Source organism: Calonectris borealis, chromosome Z (genome assembly GCF_964195595.1).
Source record: "Calonectris borealis chromosome Z, bCalBor7.hap1.2, whole genome shotgun sequence".
In the NCBI taxonomy this organism is placed as follows: domain Eukaryota; kingdom Metazoa; phylum Chordata; class Aves; order Procellariiformes; family Procellariidae; genus Calonectris; species Calonectris borealis.
In genome coordinates this window covers 78,095,109-78,114,701 of record NC_134352.1, presented here as the reverse complement: position 1 = coordinate 78,114,701, position 19,593 = coordinate 78,095,109, and the positions used below count along the sequence as shown (strand labels likewise).

General features: G+C 45.6%; 1 protein-coding gene across 1 annotated transcript in view; it reads left to right on the top strand.

Annotated features, from left to right (window-relative positions):
• Window positions 1-19,593, top strand: part of LOC142075747 (CUGBP Elav-like family member 4) — a 719,152-nt gene that overhangs the window by 656,144 nt on the left and 43,415 nt on the right. The window contains exons 9-11 of the mRNA XM_075137566.1: window positions 7,196-7,258; window positions 8,895-8,975; window positions 14,944-15,027. Of these exons, the coding sequence (XP_074993667.1) occupies window positions 7,196-7,258; window positions 8,895-8,975; window positions 14,944-15,027 (228 nt within the window). The remainder of the gene's footprint in view (window positions 1-7,195; window positions 7,259-8,894; window positions 8,976-14,943; window positions 15,028-19,593) is intronic.

Sequence of the window (19,593 nt, the reverse complement as noted above, 5' to 3'; positions counted from 1 at the left end):
GAGACCATCCAATGGCATTGGGCAAGATCAGGGCTTCACTTGTGCAGGCAGGGAAGGGGACTGACTTCCCCCACTCCAATGCCCACCCTGACATTTCAGTCCTGAAAGATGTCAGACAAGAAGGGTTTAGAGAGGAGGTGAATCAGGAGAACAGGAAAAAAGTGACCTGCCTGCACCTGTAGAAGGTCCAGGTTGAAAACCAAGACCCACAGCATTCGGTCCAGACATACACCATGCCCTAGAAATGTACCTGGATCAGCGGCCCCAAGGCTAAGTTACTTACTACGTGAAATCTTTGGCTGTGTTGTGTTTGTCCACCCTAAATCTCCGGGTGAGAGCTTTGTTGTTCATATTTTGTATCAGCAGTTCCAAAACTGCAACAGTGAGCACCTGAAACATCATTATGACTAGGAAGCATTTATTTGACCCATTTGTAACAATCTGCCACGTGCCATAAACCACGCTTTACTAGTAAAATAAATAAGTGAAGGAATGCACTCATTAAAAATATAATAACAAGTTGCCATCTTCAATTGTAGTCTAAGCTACTTTAATGATGCCATGTACTTCCAGCGATCATGCTGCAGCCATAATGAATGAGGTTGTTTAAGGCAGTTGTGGGAGCCTTTCCAGAGCCAAAGTGTTTTCTCCTCTGATCTGGAAGAAGGTGTAAATACAAATCAGGCTCTGTGCTGACGTTCTCAGAGGCATGAATTAAGTGAATTAAGACCTTGAGCTTTATTTTCAAAGGTGACTTAAACTAAGCTCCCCAAAACTATGGAGTTAAGTGCCTTAATAGCTTTTAAAACCTGACCCCGACTTATGTGTTTGTGGCCTTAGGCAAAGGGAGGGAAGTCTGGTCCTGACTCTGCTGTTATATTAGCACGTCACCTTGGCCAGCCACCTCCACCTGTCTGCATTGCTGAGTCTTCTGTGTCTTTCTTGCTTTGTCCACTGGAAGTTCTTCATTGCCAGACATGACTTCTATCATGTGTTTGCACAGCACCCATCTCAGCGGAGGCCTGATTAGAGATGGGGCTTGGAGGTGGGACTATTAAGAAAATAATAAAGATAATCCTGATTTCCAGGGATGAACTATATGAATTTTATAGTAGGCCCATATGTTGTCCCAAATAAGCATCTACAATACCTGGGCATGCTACCGAAAGGGCTTTTCCAACTAACAGGATGGAGCAGAGGGCACAAATGCCCTGGATTTCTTGGCTCCTTTGATGGGCAGAGGGTAAGGGACAGAGGAACAACATGTCTTTGACTGAGTGGTGTCCAGCCCCTAAATGGTGAAACGAGACTATAAAACACAGGATCAGTCTCTGTTTTCTGCCGGATCAGCACATTCTTTCTGTTATTGCAGTTATTGTTGTGTCTGAATACCTAATTAATTACAACAGTAAACGCTGGCTTCTTTAATCACAGCATCAGCTGTCCTAATCAATCTTAATAATATGGAATCTGTACTATGGCATCCATGAATTTTAATCTACATAAATTTCTGAAGACCTCTCGCAAGCTTGTTGTACGAAATGATATAATTATGGATATAGATTAGGGCTGTAGAGAGTGATTTAAATTGGATTTAAAGAGAAGGTGAATAGAGCCCTCCCACTCAGTTATTTATTTATTTATTCTAATCCTGGCCTTTACATAGATTTTTTTTTTTTGCTATCATTTTATTTGCCCCCCATCATCTGAACAGCACTGTCTCTCTTTGATCGTTCTCCTCTCCCACCCACCCTCCCAGAGGTGATAGTGGTCAAGCTGCAGCTACTGGGAGAGGTGTAAAATACCTCCGGGACAGTGAGAGGAATGAATAGATGGGGCAGAGCACAAAGCTGTGGAGCCGAGTGATAACACGTTCTTGTAGATCTGTGCAGGGAACAGTGCTGCAAAATAAGAGTGAAATAGATGGAATAAAGCATGTCTGTCGGGAAATGCATTGGCAATCAGAAACAGGGGGTGAAGACGACACCATATCGGTGTAAGATTTGCTGACTTCTTCCACCAAAGTGAAATCCCAGGGTTTCTTAGGGGCCCAAAATGTGCCAGACCCTGTTTTTGTCTCTCAGAAGCACTGGGCTCCTCTGATTTCAGACAGAAGATTACCTTGGCTTTCTCTTACCCTGAGCTGAGGGGGATGGAGGGCCCCCTTTTCATGGCTCAGGCAGTAACCACCATCCTTTTTCCTCACCACCTCCACTGGCTTCAGTGCAGCTTCTCCTGATTTACACCCCTGACCATCACAGCAGACTCTAGACCACCATTTTTACCTGGGGCGCCCATATGACAGCTTGTCTTGGTCAGACACTGTAGCTGCCTTACTGGCATCTCAGGAGGGATTCTTTATAGAACACCACTTAAACTGATTTTATTTATTTTTAACAATGTGCTTCATTCTGCCACCTCCATCCTTTCATTCTCTGACAAAAGCTAAATGTCGAGCCTAACACTAGCTGAATGACCCTTTAAAAAGTTGGATTTCAATCTAGAGATATATCAGTAGTAAGAAAGCTTCCTGGTGTTAATTTTAAAGCACTGGTATTTCATGCTGACTTGGGAAATCATCCCTGGTTTTTGGCATCAGGCAGAGGATTCAGAAAGTGACATTAACGGATCTACTTTCTTTGAAGGACTTGGGAGTCATTTCTTGACTTCTGCCTAATGAATAAGTGCTGCCTTCGTTAAATTTATATTTATGGCTATATAGTAGGTCATTGGCTTGTTTTATGTCTCCAGGTTTATGGAAGGTTATCTGCCATGGTCACCTTGTGGCATCTTGGCCAGGATCGTCTCGCAAAGAGACAATTGTATCTGAGCAGGATTTTTCTCATGGAGATATGGAAATGATCAAATTAATATAGAGGCGATGTCCAGGGATAAGGCTCTTGCCCTGAGCTGACAAATGAAGTTACTATTAGCATCTGTTTTCACAGTACACCTTTAGTTTGCCCTGGCAAGGCCACAGATCCTCAGCTTCTGTAAAGCAGCAAAGCTACATGGACTTCAGCGGGGCTGATGTGATTGATAGTTGTCCTCTGGCCTCTCAGGAATCTCTCTGCTTCCTTCACCTCACCAGCTGATCCTCAGTGTGTACATTATATCACATTTAATCTCTTAAACGTCTGTACATTGGATGTAAGATCTCCATGAAGAAAGCTATTTCAAATGTTATCTGTGGGCACATTTGCACAGATGGTCACCAGCACATCCACGGTCTTTTGATGATGTTACAACTTAGACATGCTAGTTCTGGTCCAAAAGCCCCTTTAAGGTGCTTTATGATATCCATGTCCCTCATCTAGCATCTCCTATATACCTCTAGCTCTTACCAGCCCTTACTCAGCTATTTAGCTTCTGGGTGACAGGGAGCTTACACCCTGGCACAGACAGCATGCAGAGGAGCTAAGGTCTGTTCCCAGCCCCGCGTGTCCATGTTCAACAAATATTTGCAGTTACAGAGAAGATTGGCCAGCTGGATGGGGAGAAAAAGTGGCTGAGACAGGGTAACTCTCCTATCTTAGTGCAGCATGATCTGTGTGAAGACCACAGGGGTGCACACCCTATTAATTTATGTGTATCTTATGGAGGAAGAAAGCAACCTTCCCTCACGGTCTCCTTGTGTTGAGACGCAGAAATGATTCATGTCTCCCCATCACCTTGAATTTTAGCACGTGGTGTGCTCCAGCCTACAGTCACATGTAACCCCTGGGGCAGGTGGGCTCTGGATCGTGAGCCTCTCGTACATCCGAGCCCTTGCTTAAATTCTCATGGGTCATTAGAATGTAGGAGGGCTGTCACTTTACTGAACACAGAATGGCCACAACTTCCTCACATGTCTAATCTGTGTCTTGAGATTTCTGGATTGATACCAGCCGTTGGCCTCATCCACACTACAGCTGGAAGTACAGGCGGTTATGCCCTTCGCTAGGTTTAATTCATCTGGCAGTGAGCAGCAGCATGAAGATATGTTCATGGCTGCCCAAGCTACCTTGGCTTCGTGCCGGGGTACCCAGCCAGCCCTGGAGTTTGTGTCCTACATCTTCATAGGCCATGTTGGCCAGCATGGACACATCCACTGTACTGAAGTCACATCTTCATTTTCTGAGTAAACACTTCGAGCAAAGGAAGATGAGTTCTTCAGTGAGCTAAAGTCTTCCCTTCTGTTTTTAAGAGCTGCCAAGTTAAACTCCTGCAGGTGGTGACACACCACCACTGCTTTTCCCAAACAGCCAAGGTAGGATATGAGCCTACGAATAAACCACAGAGCCCCAAGCCAGAAGTTGCTGCCTCCCCATGCTGTCTAGTCCTACAGCCCAGGGATGCTTTCAACTCGCTCCTTTTCAAGAGCGTCCAGGGATGGTTGTGGCAGTGTTAGGGTCCTGTGTATTAGACCAGCCACCTTGCTTTACCTATGAGTAAGTGATTCCCAGCTTGGAGCAAAGCTGACTGAAATCAGGGGAGAGTCTTCCCACCGGCTTGCATGTGCTGTGAGCCAGGAGGAAAATACCTGCGTGATCTGGGGCACAAGGCAACCTCCTGAGAAAGAAAAACCTCATTATATACTACCCTTGCTGACAAGTCGTAAAGACTCAGGAAAATAATGAACTCTAAAAGCTTTGTGTGGGAGGGAAAAAAGCTGCATTCAAAGGCATGTTGTTCCAAACCCTTTAAATAAAGCACTTGCCCAGTCTTAATATTTAATCTTAAAGATGAACCATGGTTTTCGGTGTATATTTCCGAAGCTGAACAGCTTGGTTACGATGGGCAGAGTATGGCTCCAAAGGCAGGCAAGATATTCACAGGCGGGGTGAGGAAAGCAGCTCAGCAGTGAGCTGGGTGGTCCTGTTCAGGACATAGACTCAGCTATAGCTGGGAGAGTGGGCAGTTCCCACGTGTGCCCAGCTAAGGCAAGGAATAAAAGAAAGAACCACAGTCAGACAGGTACTGCTCAATAACTTCTCCTGTATCAATGAAGAGGCAGTCATTGCTAATTGTCAGCATGTCAGAGAGAGAACGAGCACGCCTGAGTCCAGCCTCAGCTGGAGAGGAAGGAAATGCTGTGAGTGTATCTCCTGAGTAGCGGAGACAATCTCTTCTAGCTCTATAAACAGATGAGTGTAACCAAGGAAGAGCAGTTGCCTTTAGGGCAGATATGGTAGATCATTTCCTTTACTGCAGACTGCAAAACCATAGTTGTCTTATAAAGATTTGCTTCCTTTACCACATGTCCCCTCACCTTCCTCAGGAGATATCTTCTACCTGACAGGACTTGATCATTTTGGGTGCTCCAAGTTATTATGATCCATTCTCCCAAAGGGGTGCAGGAACTGGTGTATCACTCAACCTTTCATAGTCGTTCAGTTTTCTTCTGGAGCAATATGCTCAACATTCTGTTTTTAGAGGAGAACAGTTTTGAGCAGAGGTTAAAAAGAATAGACTTTAGTTGCTTCCTTCTTCAAGAAGGCAGGAATAAGTGGAAATAGTTTTTATATTTTCCAAGCATTTCCACCAGTTTCCTGGAGCATCTACTCTTTAAAAATACAGTTTTGCATTTCTACTATGCCTTCTATTGGTCTCCCACAGGTTTTAATGTGTTCTCCTCACACCCCTTTGCAAGGGGTGAAAATCCTTACAGTAGGGCAGTGCTTTCCCATTTCACGTACACACATATTGACGGACCTGCCAAAAGTCAGTTAGGAAATCAACCAAACAACCTCCAACCTAAGTCTGCAATCCCACTTATTTCTTCCTGTGACTACCCCATCCTCAAAGTCCTTGTGATCCAGTAATGCCCATAATGAACATGAGCCTCCAAGCCTTAGCCAGCTAATTGGGTTTGTCCCCTGAAAGTTTGGTCTTCTCACCATTCCTCCTTGTATTTTGGGACATAAGTGCAAAACCTTGTGAGCTTCTATCATGATCAATGGTGATCTTTGAAGTTAAGGTTCAAGCCGGTATTTGCATCTGTAAGAAAACACTTTGTCCATGTTCCTTGGGTCCGTAACACTCATGTTTGCCAGCCTCCCCCACACTTTGACACACAGTCAGTGTCTCTCCTTGAGTAGGTCAATGGCACTAGATTTCCTTCTAAGAGGCCCACACCTTCGCAACCTCCAAGCTCCTGCCTCCAGCCACACCTCTGTACTTGTAAGAAGGAAGAAGGTGGGATGGAGGGGGGAAAGTGGCAGCTCCCTAAGGGATCATCCTACAAGTACAAAGCCAGAGGGACCGCGTAAATGTAGAACTGTGCAGCACCAATAAATACAAATTAAACTCATAACAAGAAGTGAAATATTAGGGCCAAGGTGACATTTGGACTGGAGGTTCAGCCAAGCTTTGCTTTAAATATTTTATTGCTGCAGATAAAGAAAGAGCTTATCCAATGTGTTTCTCTCTCTCTCTCTCTCTTCTCCTCTCCCTATCAACCAAAGGGGAAAAGGAAAAAAAAATCTTAACTAGCTTTGGTTTTATTTGAGATACACTTCAAAGTTTCACAAAAATAAACAGTTTTAGGGGGGAGGAATGCACACTTGTAAAGACAGAAAATGCACTTTGAAGCCAGCAAGGGACTGCATGCCTTACGCAGAGATTCACAGCATCCTCCCTGGAGCAGACAAGTGGTGTCCCCCTCCCTTCCAAGCAGCATCTTCTCTCACACAGGGGGCTGCCTGGCAGCAACGCGGTCCTTCGAAGGGATGTTGGGATGGCAGGAGCCACTGCTTTGTTCTCTTCTCCTTCCTCCTGCTATGCCTCTGTTGTTTTCTGCTCTGATTAAAAGTTTCATGCAACTGTAGCTGTCACTGAGATCTGAGTTTGCACAGCACCTAGCACAGTGTCAGTCCTGGCTTAAGGTGAGGGTTCTTTGGGCTTGATTGCAATGACAAAAAATCCGCATGATCAGAGGCGGGGTCCATAGTTTAAGTTTGGGGAAGGAGGGGAGAGGTTTGTTTGCCCTCTGCTCCAAAGTCTCACAGGGTGATGGCTGGGGGACAGAGCCCTCCTGGCCATCATGAGGGGCTCTGTGCATTCCTGTCCATAGGGTGAGCAAGCCGCTCCTCTTCTGGGACCTTCAGCCCCTGAGTCTGTCTGTCTCACACCACATATTGATGAGGGACGAGAAAGGGAGAGTGCTTGTCATGTTTTAACCCCTTAATTCCTTTTCTCTCTTGTGTCTCTACAGCACAGAGCCCCACTGCAGCAGACCCTTTGCAGCAAGCCTACGCTGGAGTGCAGCAGTACGCAGGTCGTTAGTATTAACACTTTCTCCCAATAAATCTTTCTCTTCTCTAAAGCCTTTAATCTCTGAACACACCTGAGGAGCCTGGGGGAAGGGAGGTGTTTGCTGATACAGGGGTGAGCAGGGGGCCACAGACTCTCAGATTAAATTTTCACTTCTTGTGAAAAAAAAACATAAAGCCCAGGGTCTTCCCTCCCTAAGGAAGCAACCTCCTCCCTTTCCCCAGGGAAAGGCTCCCACTGACCTGTACCTTGGTGCAGCTTCATTGGCAGGACCAGGTCTGGTCTGCTTAGCACAGCGCACAGGTGCAAAATCAGGCCACTGAATTGGGGCCACTGTCTACACCAGATCTCCTGGGTGCTGCAGTGAGGAGGGGAGATGGGCAACCAGACCCTGCAGAGCCTGGCAGGGTATGGTATGTCTGCACATATCCGTATTTTAGGGTATGTCTACACTGGCCATACCCCAACTAGTTAGTTTAAGGCTTGCTTAGGAGCTACGCAGACATACTCTTAGCTTCCCAGCAGCTTTCTCCATGGCTCCCAACGGGTCAGCCTCCACTCGCATCGCCCTGTACACTGAGCAGCTCCTTTGCAGTTGATGGACTGACACCAGCCAAAGTGACCTGGTGCAGACCATGACCCCGCCGTGTTCAGCCTCCCCTCGCGAGGTGTCCGTGGCCAACGTTGCGAGGAAGCTGCCACCCCAAAGTCATTATTTCCTGTGGTAACTGGAGCAATCATGGGCTCCCGCTGAGGAATGGCTATTATCTCATGTCAGCGCTGTATCTGGAAACTTAATTTAATTCTCCATGTAGGGCTTCATTTGCCGGTGTTTTAGTTATTGTCATTTATTGCTTGTGAGGTTTGATAGATGGGAAGCAGCTCAACCCTTTGAGCTGTTAATTAACCCCTCTGCACACACATGGCCCCTATCCCCCTCTCTCTGGGCTCACAGGCGACCCGTACTCTGTATTTTTAGCAGCAAGGCACATCATCTACCATCTGTGGTACTGAATGGCTCCCCTTGTCTGCTTGATGGGGGAGCTGAGGTGGGGAAAACTGTTTAATTGCTGCACACTGTTTCCACTGTGTTTGTGTGAGAGAGAGAAAGTCTCTACAGACATGAAAGAAAATGTATATTTGACAGAGTATGTGCAACTGTGCCTATACAGCATGTGGTCATACGAAGGTTAGAGTAAGGGAAGAAACACACGTGTGAACTGTTTTTATGAGCATGTGAATTAATCAGGGTGCAAGAGAGATTACACAGGGAAACGTGTGCATGTGCTCTGTGCGTGGCTGTCAGCATGGGCATCAATGCTGAGCTCGTGAACAGATGTGTTTGTGCTGCCATCTGGGATGGTTACGTGTCTCTGCTGGGAGATGTCCCAGCGGAGACCCCCATTTACACCGCGTGGCTGTCCCTGGTGTTACTGCTGACGAAGCTGAAGGGAGGGTGGGTGCTCACGGCCATGGAACTTGACTGTGGTGCTTCTGCCACATCTCAGGCTGCTTCCCAGAGCCAAAATGCAGGGGGAAAGCCAACCTCTAGCTTGGTATGATGGTTTGGAGTGAAAGCTCCTTGCTTCCCCGCACTGAAATCTGTCCTTCTTTCTTCTCTCCCTTTCTCTCCCCTATAGCTGCTTATCCTGCTGCTTATGGCCAGATTAGCCAAGCGTTCCCACAGCCGCCTCCCATGATCCCACAGCAACAGAGAGAAGGTGAGTAAACGAGCTGTCCTCCTTTCTGGCCCCAGCACACCGTCACCACCACAGTGGTTCCCGTCCTCATACACTTAGAAAGTATCCATTAAACGCCCAATTGCTTTGAATCCCTAGTCCACTGAGTCTTTTCTCAATTTCCATATGTGGCACAGCATCGTTGGCACTAACAGTAATATGTGGGAACATCCTCGTGGGGAGTCGCTGCTGAGATCTCCTCAGTCCCCAGGGAAGGGAGCATGCTGATGTGCATGGGCCATGGAAAGACCTGCTAGCAATGTAGGCAATAATGCCCAGGGAGGGTCTGTGTTAGAAACAAGCAACAAGAATGCAGATAAAAATGCAATTGCATTGGAATAAAGGGTTTAAGAGGTCACAAAGCACTGGTGGCCCTTCATTAGAAGCCAGTGATGCGATTTTAAACACTTGCTATTTAGAGAACGAGGACCTGCTATTTAGAGGAGCTAGTCTAGTCCTTTCAGACACCGTTGATAACAAAAATCAGCCCTTTTAGAGCACAATCTCTATATCAGGATGAGATTAATCATATAGTAAAAGTACCTATTTCTTTACATTGACTATGAGAGGAGCCTGGGTTATCTAGTCTGCAGAACAGGATGGCTGCACTGGAGACATGAGAAGTAAGGAGAGGTGAATCTCTCACTATTGCATGTAAATCTTTTGAGAGGCAACCATGCCATGTGATGTTCCCTTTAGAGTGGGGAGCAGTGGGATCCTCACAGGTACCCACTCAGGTAGTCCCAACCATCCTCCAGGGAGTCCACTGCTCCCTTTTGACTAGAAAAGGAGACTGCTTGCCTAAGTGAGGCATTTAAGTCAGGTGCCTCAGCTTAGTGTAGAGACCCTCTTTTTAAATAATTACATTTGAACTTTTATCCTCTATTAGATCACTAATTCAGATATATTTTATGTTATACGTGTTATTATATATATATAATGACATTTAATATTTTAATATAGTGTAACAGTCAGAATGAAATGAATCAAGATTACACTATCAAACTAAAACATTCTGATGGCCTAGAACTACTTTGGGGAGAAATCTCGTTTTGCAAGAAAATTAGAAATGTCGGCATTTCTATCTAATTTGGAATTAATTTTTTTCCGATGTCAGAATTTCCTGGGGAACACAACTTCCAGCTCCTGATTAGCTCTAGTACACGTCCCTGCTGTGAGAACAGATGCACAGACCTAACGTATCATTACAGAGATGTTTCCCCCATGCTGAAGGACTTTGCTTTTTATTACTTACTGGGGCTAGATTAAGCACAGGACAAAATGGCGAGCAGATCATTGCTCAGCATAGCATTGTGCCAGGAACCATCAGAAGCAAGGGATAGCTGTTGTGCACACTTTGAAGACCCACTGGCCAAAGACCCCTGTTTTCGCAAGGCACGGTGTGTCTCTGTGGGTTGAGGGCGAGTGTCACCCGGTGGACAAGTTATCTCATAAGTTATCCCGCTCCTGCCTGTAAGCAGCTGGTATTAGGATGGTTGGGGGCCAGATACATGCGATGAACCACCAGTCTGATGCAGGCTGCCGTTCCCAGTGTCCTCCGTTTTCCTGCAGTGTTCAGACGCTGTGGCTTTCTCTGCTGCTTGCTAGAGGGAGAAACAATAAGGCACGACACTCCTTTTTAGCAGAGGGTCAAGACCTTTAAGCATCTCTAACCTTTAACAGGAAAACACAGCAAGAGGGAACTCTAATAATAATAATGCTCAGTGCTGAGAAGAGTACTTTATGTTTGGCAAGGACGTGCACAAACATTGATTCGTTAATGAACCAGCCCTACCACAACAATAACATCGATGATCACATTGTTAATAACAATGCTAACTCTCCGCTCCCGGTTCCCCGTTGGATAACAAGCCCAGAGCAGCTTGGCTGCCGCAACATTCCTGTAGAGATTAGTCATTACTTCCACATGAGCGCTGAGGCTGCCAGTAGCTGACGGGGTGCATAGGGTGGAACAGATCCAAAAGCTAGAGATGAAGTCTTGATTCAGGCCATGCCATCCAGGCAAAACTTGGGGGTAATTTTAAATTTGTGCAGTATTACTCATCTTGACGTAGTTTCTGAAACTCAGAAGTACACTTAGATATTAAAATAAAGTGGTGCAGGCTTGTGACTCTCATATGCCCTGTGCTCAAACAAGCTGGGGACTGAATAGCAAGCTGATGCAGAAAAGGCAATGAAATTCCAGCCTCTGAGTGTTTGCTGTAGAGGTGAGGTGTGCAGCTGACCGAAGGGCTGCAGGCTAACTTCATACAACCTGACAGGACAGCCCATTTTTAATTATTGTTGGAAGAGCAGTCTAGTCATAGCCTTTCCTTATGACACTGACTCACGGTGTTGGGGATGCAATGATAGATAGCTGATGTCAGCTCAGCGGAGTGGAGTTTACTCATGTTGATAGTGAACACACAGGGATAGGTCGGGTCTGCTGCTGTCCCCATGCTGAAGAACAAACAATGAGCTGGAGGGTGAAGAGCATGGGCAGAGCAATGGCTTAGTAACTCAGGTCCAACCAAGCCAAATCAACATGGACCCAAAACAGGGTTCTCTAGCATGTGCTCCTGTGGCCTCAACCACGGGTTTTTCCATTATCTAGCATGGTTTGCCTGTAATCTACAAACCATTCATAAACTGTGCGTTCCTTAAAACTTTTCTTTCCTTTTTGTCTGAATCAAGGCTATCTGTGCTTCTTGTGTATTAATGAACAGAAATATCTATAATTTAAAGCCATAAAACCAAGAGCCATGGTAGATGTCAGGGTAGAAATGAACCTTGATTCTCTTCTCATAATGTGTCATGAGGGTTAGATTTCGAGCTGACTTACAGCCCTTTTGAAAACCAAAGTAACGTGTGTGGTAAATAATTTTTGTACTGTATTCAGCCCTGAGCTGCCAAGTATACTGATCTCCAATATTCCATTAACTCAGTCCAAAACAAGACCTTTCTCTCCAACAAGACAGTTGGAGTCTTGACTAAGGTTTTGCCATACCAGCTGTGATCTTTGTCTTGCTCTAGCAATCCTGATCGAGTCCTTTAAAACTCATTGCATGTGTGCACTGAGAACTAACCTAGCTCTTCATAGCATTCTGAGCTGAACAACTCATGCCTTTGGTTTCTTAAAAATATACACGTATATACAAAGAGGCGGCCATACACATGAGCACATAGTCTTCCATGGAGTGCCCAGACTATCTTGACTCAGGCAAAAAACACCACAACAAGGTAGAAGGGCTGAGACAGAGAGCTTGTTTTGTGAATTCTTTACCAAGGAGTCTAACTGCGATAGGTAACTTACAGATGGATGGATTTAACAAGAAATTGCTTGTTAAATTCTAATGGCAGAATTTTCGTATGTGAAGAACTACCCCAGGTTGTTTCTCAGTAGTAGGTGGAGTTTTCAGCATTGGAAATTAGCAAAAACCCTCTGTAGTTGGGAACAGAGTGAGTTTGGCCTTGAATGTCTGAGTTGATAGGGGAAGCCGCAGCTTGGGTTTCCCAGCCACATTTCAGAGCTGAACTGGGCTTTGAGGATGGTCTCTGCTTTTTCACATCCTCCCTGGTCTCTTCCTCTCGGTCTCTGAGCAGTGTGAGGTAAAGCTGACTTCAAGGTGAAGTCCTTGAGCCCAACCTTTAACTCTGGTGTAGATGAAGTTGTGTGCCTCCTGGTCTGCCTTATGCCTTAGTAGGTGTTTCTCAGCACACGCAGGCAGAATGCCTACTTATGCACAACACATCCAAGACCCCAGGAAATGCAGCTGGCATTTTGGAAAGAATTTGCCAGTTTTACAGCAAACTGCTGGCTCTGGTGATGTCAGTGGGAATTTTGCCACTAATTGCAACAAAGCCAAGATTTTACCCATTCTATTATAATGTGGATCTCAAATCCCACAGCAGAAGTGCTTTGGGGCACGTTCAGATGAAGGAATGAATTTCTCCCTGCTATTCTGGACCATGGTCTTCTCCTGGGCAGAATTTTCTCAATTCTAACAGACACCTAAGGGGATTGGTGTTTGTTTAACACTTTCAGACTTCTTCGTATCTAGTTTATCGTGCCAATAACTCCACATTGTGCAGAAATGAACTGCAGCAAGGACTGGAGAAGGGATAGTTGCTCAGTGAGGAGACTAAGGAAGAGGCAGAGGGGAGGTGGGGGGAAGGTGGAAAAGCTTGGCATGAAATAGGGGAGCCTGATTGTGGGCCACTGAGGTTCAAAAGTAATTTAGCTAAGCAGATGACCGGGTGCCTAATTAGTTAATTATCCCACCGTACCACTATCCCTCCCATTTGGAAGAAACCCTGTTACCATCCTCATGACCTCTAGGAAATGCACAAGATGCAAAGGATCAGCTGTTCCTTCGTGACAGTCCTTTTAGCAAATTAGTGGGGAAAATTGTGCTTAGCAAATATTCATTAGGGCTTCATTTTCCATTAATCCAAAAGGAAATGTGGAGAGCCTGTGAATTCAATCACGCTGAGGCCCAGGAATTTTAATGAGCTTTAAATGGGCATCTGTCAGAATCTTGACTTCGCCGTACTTCTCCTGCCAGCCGGGGGGATGAGTAATGGCTAATAAAAGGTGGGAGCATCTAGGCAAACTCCTCTCCCTAACAGGAAAGGCAAAGTTGTAATTTGCTGTGTTATGACACCATAATTATGCCCTGATGAAGAAAACGAGAGTATTAAAAAACCCTTTCCTTCCCCACACTGTGCCCCAGACGTAAATGGGGGAAAGTTGGCTGAGTCAGGTCACAGGGTTGTAGGCACATGGGCTGGGGGGGAGGAGGAAACCCTCCTTCCCTCTGTCCTCTTACCCTCATGGCAAGGAGCATGCACTGTATCCCCTTCATCTCGGCCCCTCTGAACAAAGCAGAGCTGGAGTTACCTGTCGAGGTCAGTGCAGAGCTGGGCAGCAGCTGGAAGTACCTTTGGAAATAAGACCATGAAAAAAACAATCCCTGCCTCCTCAAACTATGCAGTTTTCTGCTAGTGAACACTGCAAGGGGTTTAAATGTTTCATTTTTTCAACAAAACCTCTTGGACACACCTGTTCCCTTTTGACTTTTGCTCAAGTACAGCATGCTTAAAAATAAAAGTCACATTGAAAAGTTTCATTCTAGGCTATTTGACCCGGGGCAGATTCTCCCTCTTCTGCCCCAAAATACAATTTCAACAGAACATTTCCTGAGGGTCTCTACTTCAACAAAACTGCTTATTCCAACTAAAGACTCCTCTCTGGATATTTTTCCAAGCACCCTCTGTAAGACTGTAAGAGTATATGTTACAGCACGGAGGCAAAAAAGCTAATTCTTCTTGTCTAGTAATTTGGACTTAAATCCACCCATCATCTCTCTTGCAGAACCCTCTAGAATGGGGGACATGGCCAAATTGTCCAAATCTGGGGGAGTCTTCAGGCTGAATCGAGTTGGGGGGTTGAATGTAAAATTCTACAAAACAAAATAAGCCTGTGGGTTTGTGCATATCTTTCTACTTGTTATCACAGTCCTCACACAGATACAAGAAGGATAATGAAACTTCTGCATGCAGACACTGAGAAGAGGCAAGGGTTAGTGTGCGTCACCCAAAACTCTACAGATTAAATGAGATTATGAGGAGCAAAGAAAAACTATGAAACACATTCTTTCATTCTTTTTGTTCTTATTCCTCATTTCTGTCTTTCCATGGCCACATGTGCTGCTGCATTCCTTTGTCTCTGGATTTTATCCTGGGAAGGTTAATGAAGTTAGCAGAGCCTCTAGGTGACTTTCTGAGTTCCTAGTCTTCTGCTTTGTCCATTCCTCTGAGAGTCTACAGACTGCTTCCTAGAGGTGACCCCTCACCAGTCAGAGAGAGGGGATGCCAAAGTAAATCTCCACCATGTGCTTTGTCATATCCTATTTCTCTCCATTCATGGGTCTTCTTTTTCTCTTGATAGGACCAGAGGGCTGTAACCTGTTTATCTACCATCTGCCCCAGGAGTTTGGGGATGCTGAGCTGATGCAGATGTTCCTGCCTTTCGGTAATGTCATCTCCTCGAAAGTGTTTGTGGATCGGGCGACAAACCAAAGTAAATGCTTTGGTGGGTAAAGATAACAAAACAATTAGATTCATCCAGGAAAGGGCTTTCTCTGAATACTTTACCTTTCAAACTGCTTTCTTTCTGCTTAAGCTTTATGATTTCTCTCAATTTACTCCTGTCGATACTTTCCCCCTTCCCTCTTTCTCTCCTAATTGTCTCATGCTCAGAGTTGTGTGCGCTGCTTAGAGGTGAAGGTTTGGCATCTCACCAGCAGCAGGGTGCTGCGGCTGCTGGTGGTGGGGTGGAAAATATCCCCCCTTGGAAGGGGAGGTGGGGAGGGTACAGAAAAGACTAAAGCACCTGGACTAAAGTGGAGGGGGTTGGGGGGTAGGTGAAATGCTGACGGGGTCAGCAGCAGGAGCATGTGACAGAAGGGGAATTTCTGTACCTAAGGAAAAGGAAAAACAGGTCATGGGGTTGAAGGGAAGACAGAGCTGTGGGGGCAGCTTTCCAGCAGCTGTGATGCATTAGACTGCAAAGGGACAAGGGCTGAACATCAGCCGTAAGCCTGGTCTTCTGGGGGGATGGCTGCTCGGTGGACCACAGGCAGCCATGCTCTGAGCCCACGGGACCCGAGCCAGCACCAAAGCAGATACAGAGAGACCAAGCTAACCCTGTGCCTCAGCTGACAGGCCAAGCTAAGAGGCCGGATTGAAAGCTGCACCGTGCTCACACAGCTCCGGCCTCGCTGCTGGCCCAACCCCACCAGCTGGAGCATGGAAAGAGCACAGCCTCAGCTGCCTGTGAGTCACCAGCTAAGGCCACCCTGAGCTGCACCCACAACGGGAGGGCTCAGCCAGCCAACAGCCATGTGGTGATGTGTGCATGGTGTCTCAGTGGGATCCCACTGTTTGCCACATTTGATCCCATCCCACCCAATGGACAGGGGATCTCCCCCATCCATGTGCCCACCACTGGGATGTGCAATTTCTGGTTCTCTGCCATCCTGCGCTCTTTGCAGACCTTCCCTGAGAAGTGCAAGGGGACAAATTATTACTTTTCTTTTCCATTACTTGCAGCTGATCTGGACTCTGTCTCTCAGGCAAACTTCCAGAGCTAAGACTTATTGGAGTTTCATTTGATTTTAAAGCCACTCTCAGTCTCCACACTATGCTTCCCTTCTATGCTGCCTTCCCCTTTCCCCTCCTGGACAGCCCACCTCCCAAAACTCTTACCTCATTCCTTGCTAGCTATGGTGCATGTCAGACAGTACTTCCAAGAGTTTCATGTCCCTTTTCTGTGCACAGTTCCTCCTGCCCATTCACAGAGGGCCTGAACAGGCTAGTTTCCCCCTTGATTGAAGGAGTCCTGCCCCCTGATGTGAGAGGACACAGCATTCCCCTTCACCAGTAGCCATTGGGTTGCTGCACTCTCAAGCTCTAGAGGAATAAAGGACAAAGAGTTTGGTGTGAAGAGGCAGTTGGGAAATTCAAATGAGAAATTATGAATTAGCCCCATTCTCTCCAGAGCCCACCTGCTTTTTAGAGCTTTAACCATATAAAAACCTCATAACAAGATGAGCAGACAAGCACAGCTCTAGGTGACATTGAAAACTAATGCTCCTTGGATACCCATGGGTTAGAAATGGACCTTTGGCAATGAAATTGCCATTCCTATCATAAATATTTAAGGAACTACTGAGCCTGGTTCTCCACATATTGACAAGTGGGAAGAACAAAGGTAAATGGAGAAACGAGGGGAGACCTAAGTCCAGTAAGGGAGAGTATCTTCTGGACAGGTATTCACCTTATCTCCTCTTAGCTCAAAGGCTCTCTGGCTACAAGGCTTAAGGAGGACAGCAACACATACCTAGCTTGTGGGGCAGGGTTGTGGGGCTGACTTTATTTGACAAAGTAATATCCAAAAATGATGGTGGGATATTCCAGCCTGAAAGCAGGATGGCGTCCTTTGCATGTGTAGACTCAAGCACACAGGCAAACAAAACCAGGAATTAGAGATTGCTAGTGGATCTTAGTCACCTTATATTAGCTTCTGAGACACAAATATCCAAGTCCAGTCAGTTTTGGGTCCCAGGTGTCAAGCCTCAGTTTTCTCTGACTTTAACTTACTTTTCCATAGAGCTGAGTGCCTGCTGTAACTGTTGGTCGCAGACAAACATGTTGACTATGCTGCCATGTGCACCACCTCCAGAAGGATAGAAATAGCAGAAGTACAGGTAGCTAATTATCACAAGTATGTCACACTGCTCTTCAAAACCGCCCACCCTGCTGACCTTCAACTTTAGAGCAATGTAAAACTGTGGAGGGTATTACAGAAAATCAGGCCTTTTATTTGTTTTGCTAAGTCCACTGAAGCTGGTGCTGATTATCATTTTTTTGTTCAGAAAGTCAATTTAAAAAAAAAAAATTACTTTTTCCTAAAGGAAAAAAAGGAATTTTGTTAACTTTGAAAGTAAGAAAACTCTTTCCTTTTCTGCTTAGATATTTCCCAAAACTCAACATGTAAAAACATAGCATTTGCATTCTGTTTTGCTTTTTTTTTAACCCAGCTAGAGCTCTCCAACTGGTAGCCTGGGGGGACAATTCTGTCTGGCCCCAGAAAGTTATTCCACCATTATATGACCTTTTAAAATGTATCTGCTATGCAGATCCCAAGTAAATTGCTGTAACAGAGTCTAGCCTCAGGTTGTCGAGAAATTGTCAAGAAGTCCTGCTTTAGACAAACTTAAAAAATTCTACGGAGAAAAATGTCACCATGTTTTTTTCCATGGGAACAGAAAATACTTCATTTGCTGCTCTTGTCTCACTGTTGAACTACCTGTAAGCAGCTGGCCCAAAGTGAGTGAGTCAGTAGAACAGCATCTCAAAATAGGACTTTTATTCCTTTCTGTTTGACTCTAAATTATCTCCTGCACTTACAGCAGAAAATCATCTCCTTTGGCCACTACTGGCAGGAGTGTTAGGAAGAAAGCAAGATGAGCCACAAGTCTTGCTCCCGGTTTCTGGAGTCCACAACCCTGTAGAGAACCTTTAGCACCTGCCTGTGCCGAAGAAACCACACTGTGGTCATGAAGCCTTCAACTTTCCCAATTCAGAGGCCACTGCCTCCTGGCTGACAAGGAGCAGCGAGGAATGCATGGTACAGCAAACACCAGCCTCATGTATAAAATGTTAAAGTGCTCAAAATATGTCTGCTGTTTTCCACAGCAGGACTGCTTGCTATAGCGTGTAAGACTGCCTCAGAGACAGCTCTGACTTTTCACTTTAAAAAGTCATTTAAATTGGGAGGCTTCTTTGTCTTAGACTTTCTTTCTGCTGCACATATCGAGGCTAGACTCAAATCCTTTCTTTTCTCTTACATTTTTTCAAACCTCTGGCTTTTATTTTTCCCCCTATCCTTATACAGCTGTAATATGTCCAAGTGCAGACCACACTTCTCCCTCCCACCCTCCAACATCCTGCCTATCCTATATCAGGATCTCCTTGGGTTTCTCCTCAGGTGCTGCCTTGTCCACCCTCTTGTATTCAAACTTACTGATTTCACCTTCACAGGTCTTCACCGTTCTGTCCTTCTCTCTCCTCTCTTGCTAGTTCTTCACTCAATGCCCAGCTGATACCTGTAGCCTCTTTCCACGCACTTCTTTTACAGCCAGTATGTTTCTCCTCACTGGGCCCTGCTGTCCATTCCCAGTGAAATGGCAGGGCCGCAGCAGGAATCATTGTCTCACTCGGGGAAAAATTACACTTAATCAGATGCTTGTTGAAGACAGTGACTCCCATTCTCACAGCAGGCTGATCTGGGATGTCTTGTACATAAGCATAGTGTGTCACAGCCTGAACGTCAACTTCCGCAGGAACCTGGAGCTATATCTTGTCTCTGTGCAAGGCAGAGACTGCACTGGGTCTCTCACCTTCCCACTGCATGTGTGTAAGTTCTTCTGTGTGTAGGTATCCTAAATGTCAGAGGACATGCAATATATCTATGTACTGGTTGTAATGGTTCTGGTGATAATTCCCCTCTCAGTTATGCAGATAATTTAAATGTGACCAGTTTGTGTACAAGGCAAAAAGAAAACTCCAGTAAAATGACACTATTAAGGCTGCTAAGGCAAGTAATCAATGTGAGAAAAGACATTCTTTGTTCTGCCCACACGTGGTTAACTCTACCTCTGTCGCAGGGTGACACTACAATACAGTCCTAGTTTCAGGAGCACTCACTGTTGTTGCACAAGACACATTTTAAGAAGACATTTGAAGATTTTAAACTAGTGAAATACAGAGACAGACACGTTCTAGGAAAATGTTTTAACAGAGAAGAGAGAGAAAAGGATAGGTTTGGGCAATATTAATTAGGAAGACATGACAGAAATTAGAAAACCGAGGACATGGATGGAGCAGCAGAGGCCAAATGATTACCCCAAGATGTCAAATAAGATGTAGATAAATTAAAGCTGGAGGAATTGCTTTACTGGTGCACTTGGAAATTCATTCCTCCAGTCACCTCTTTCTGAGATCAGCGAGCACCTGATCTGCTGGCTCTTTGCAC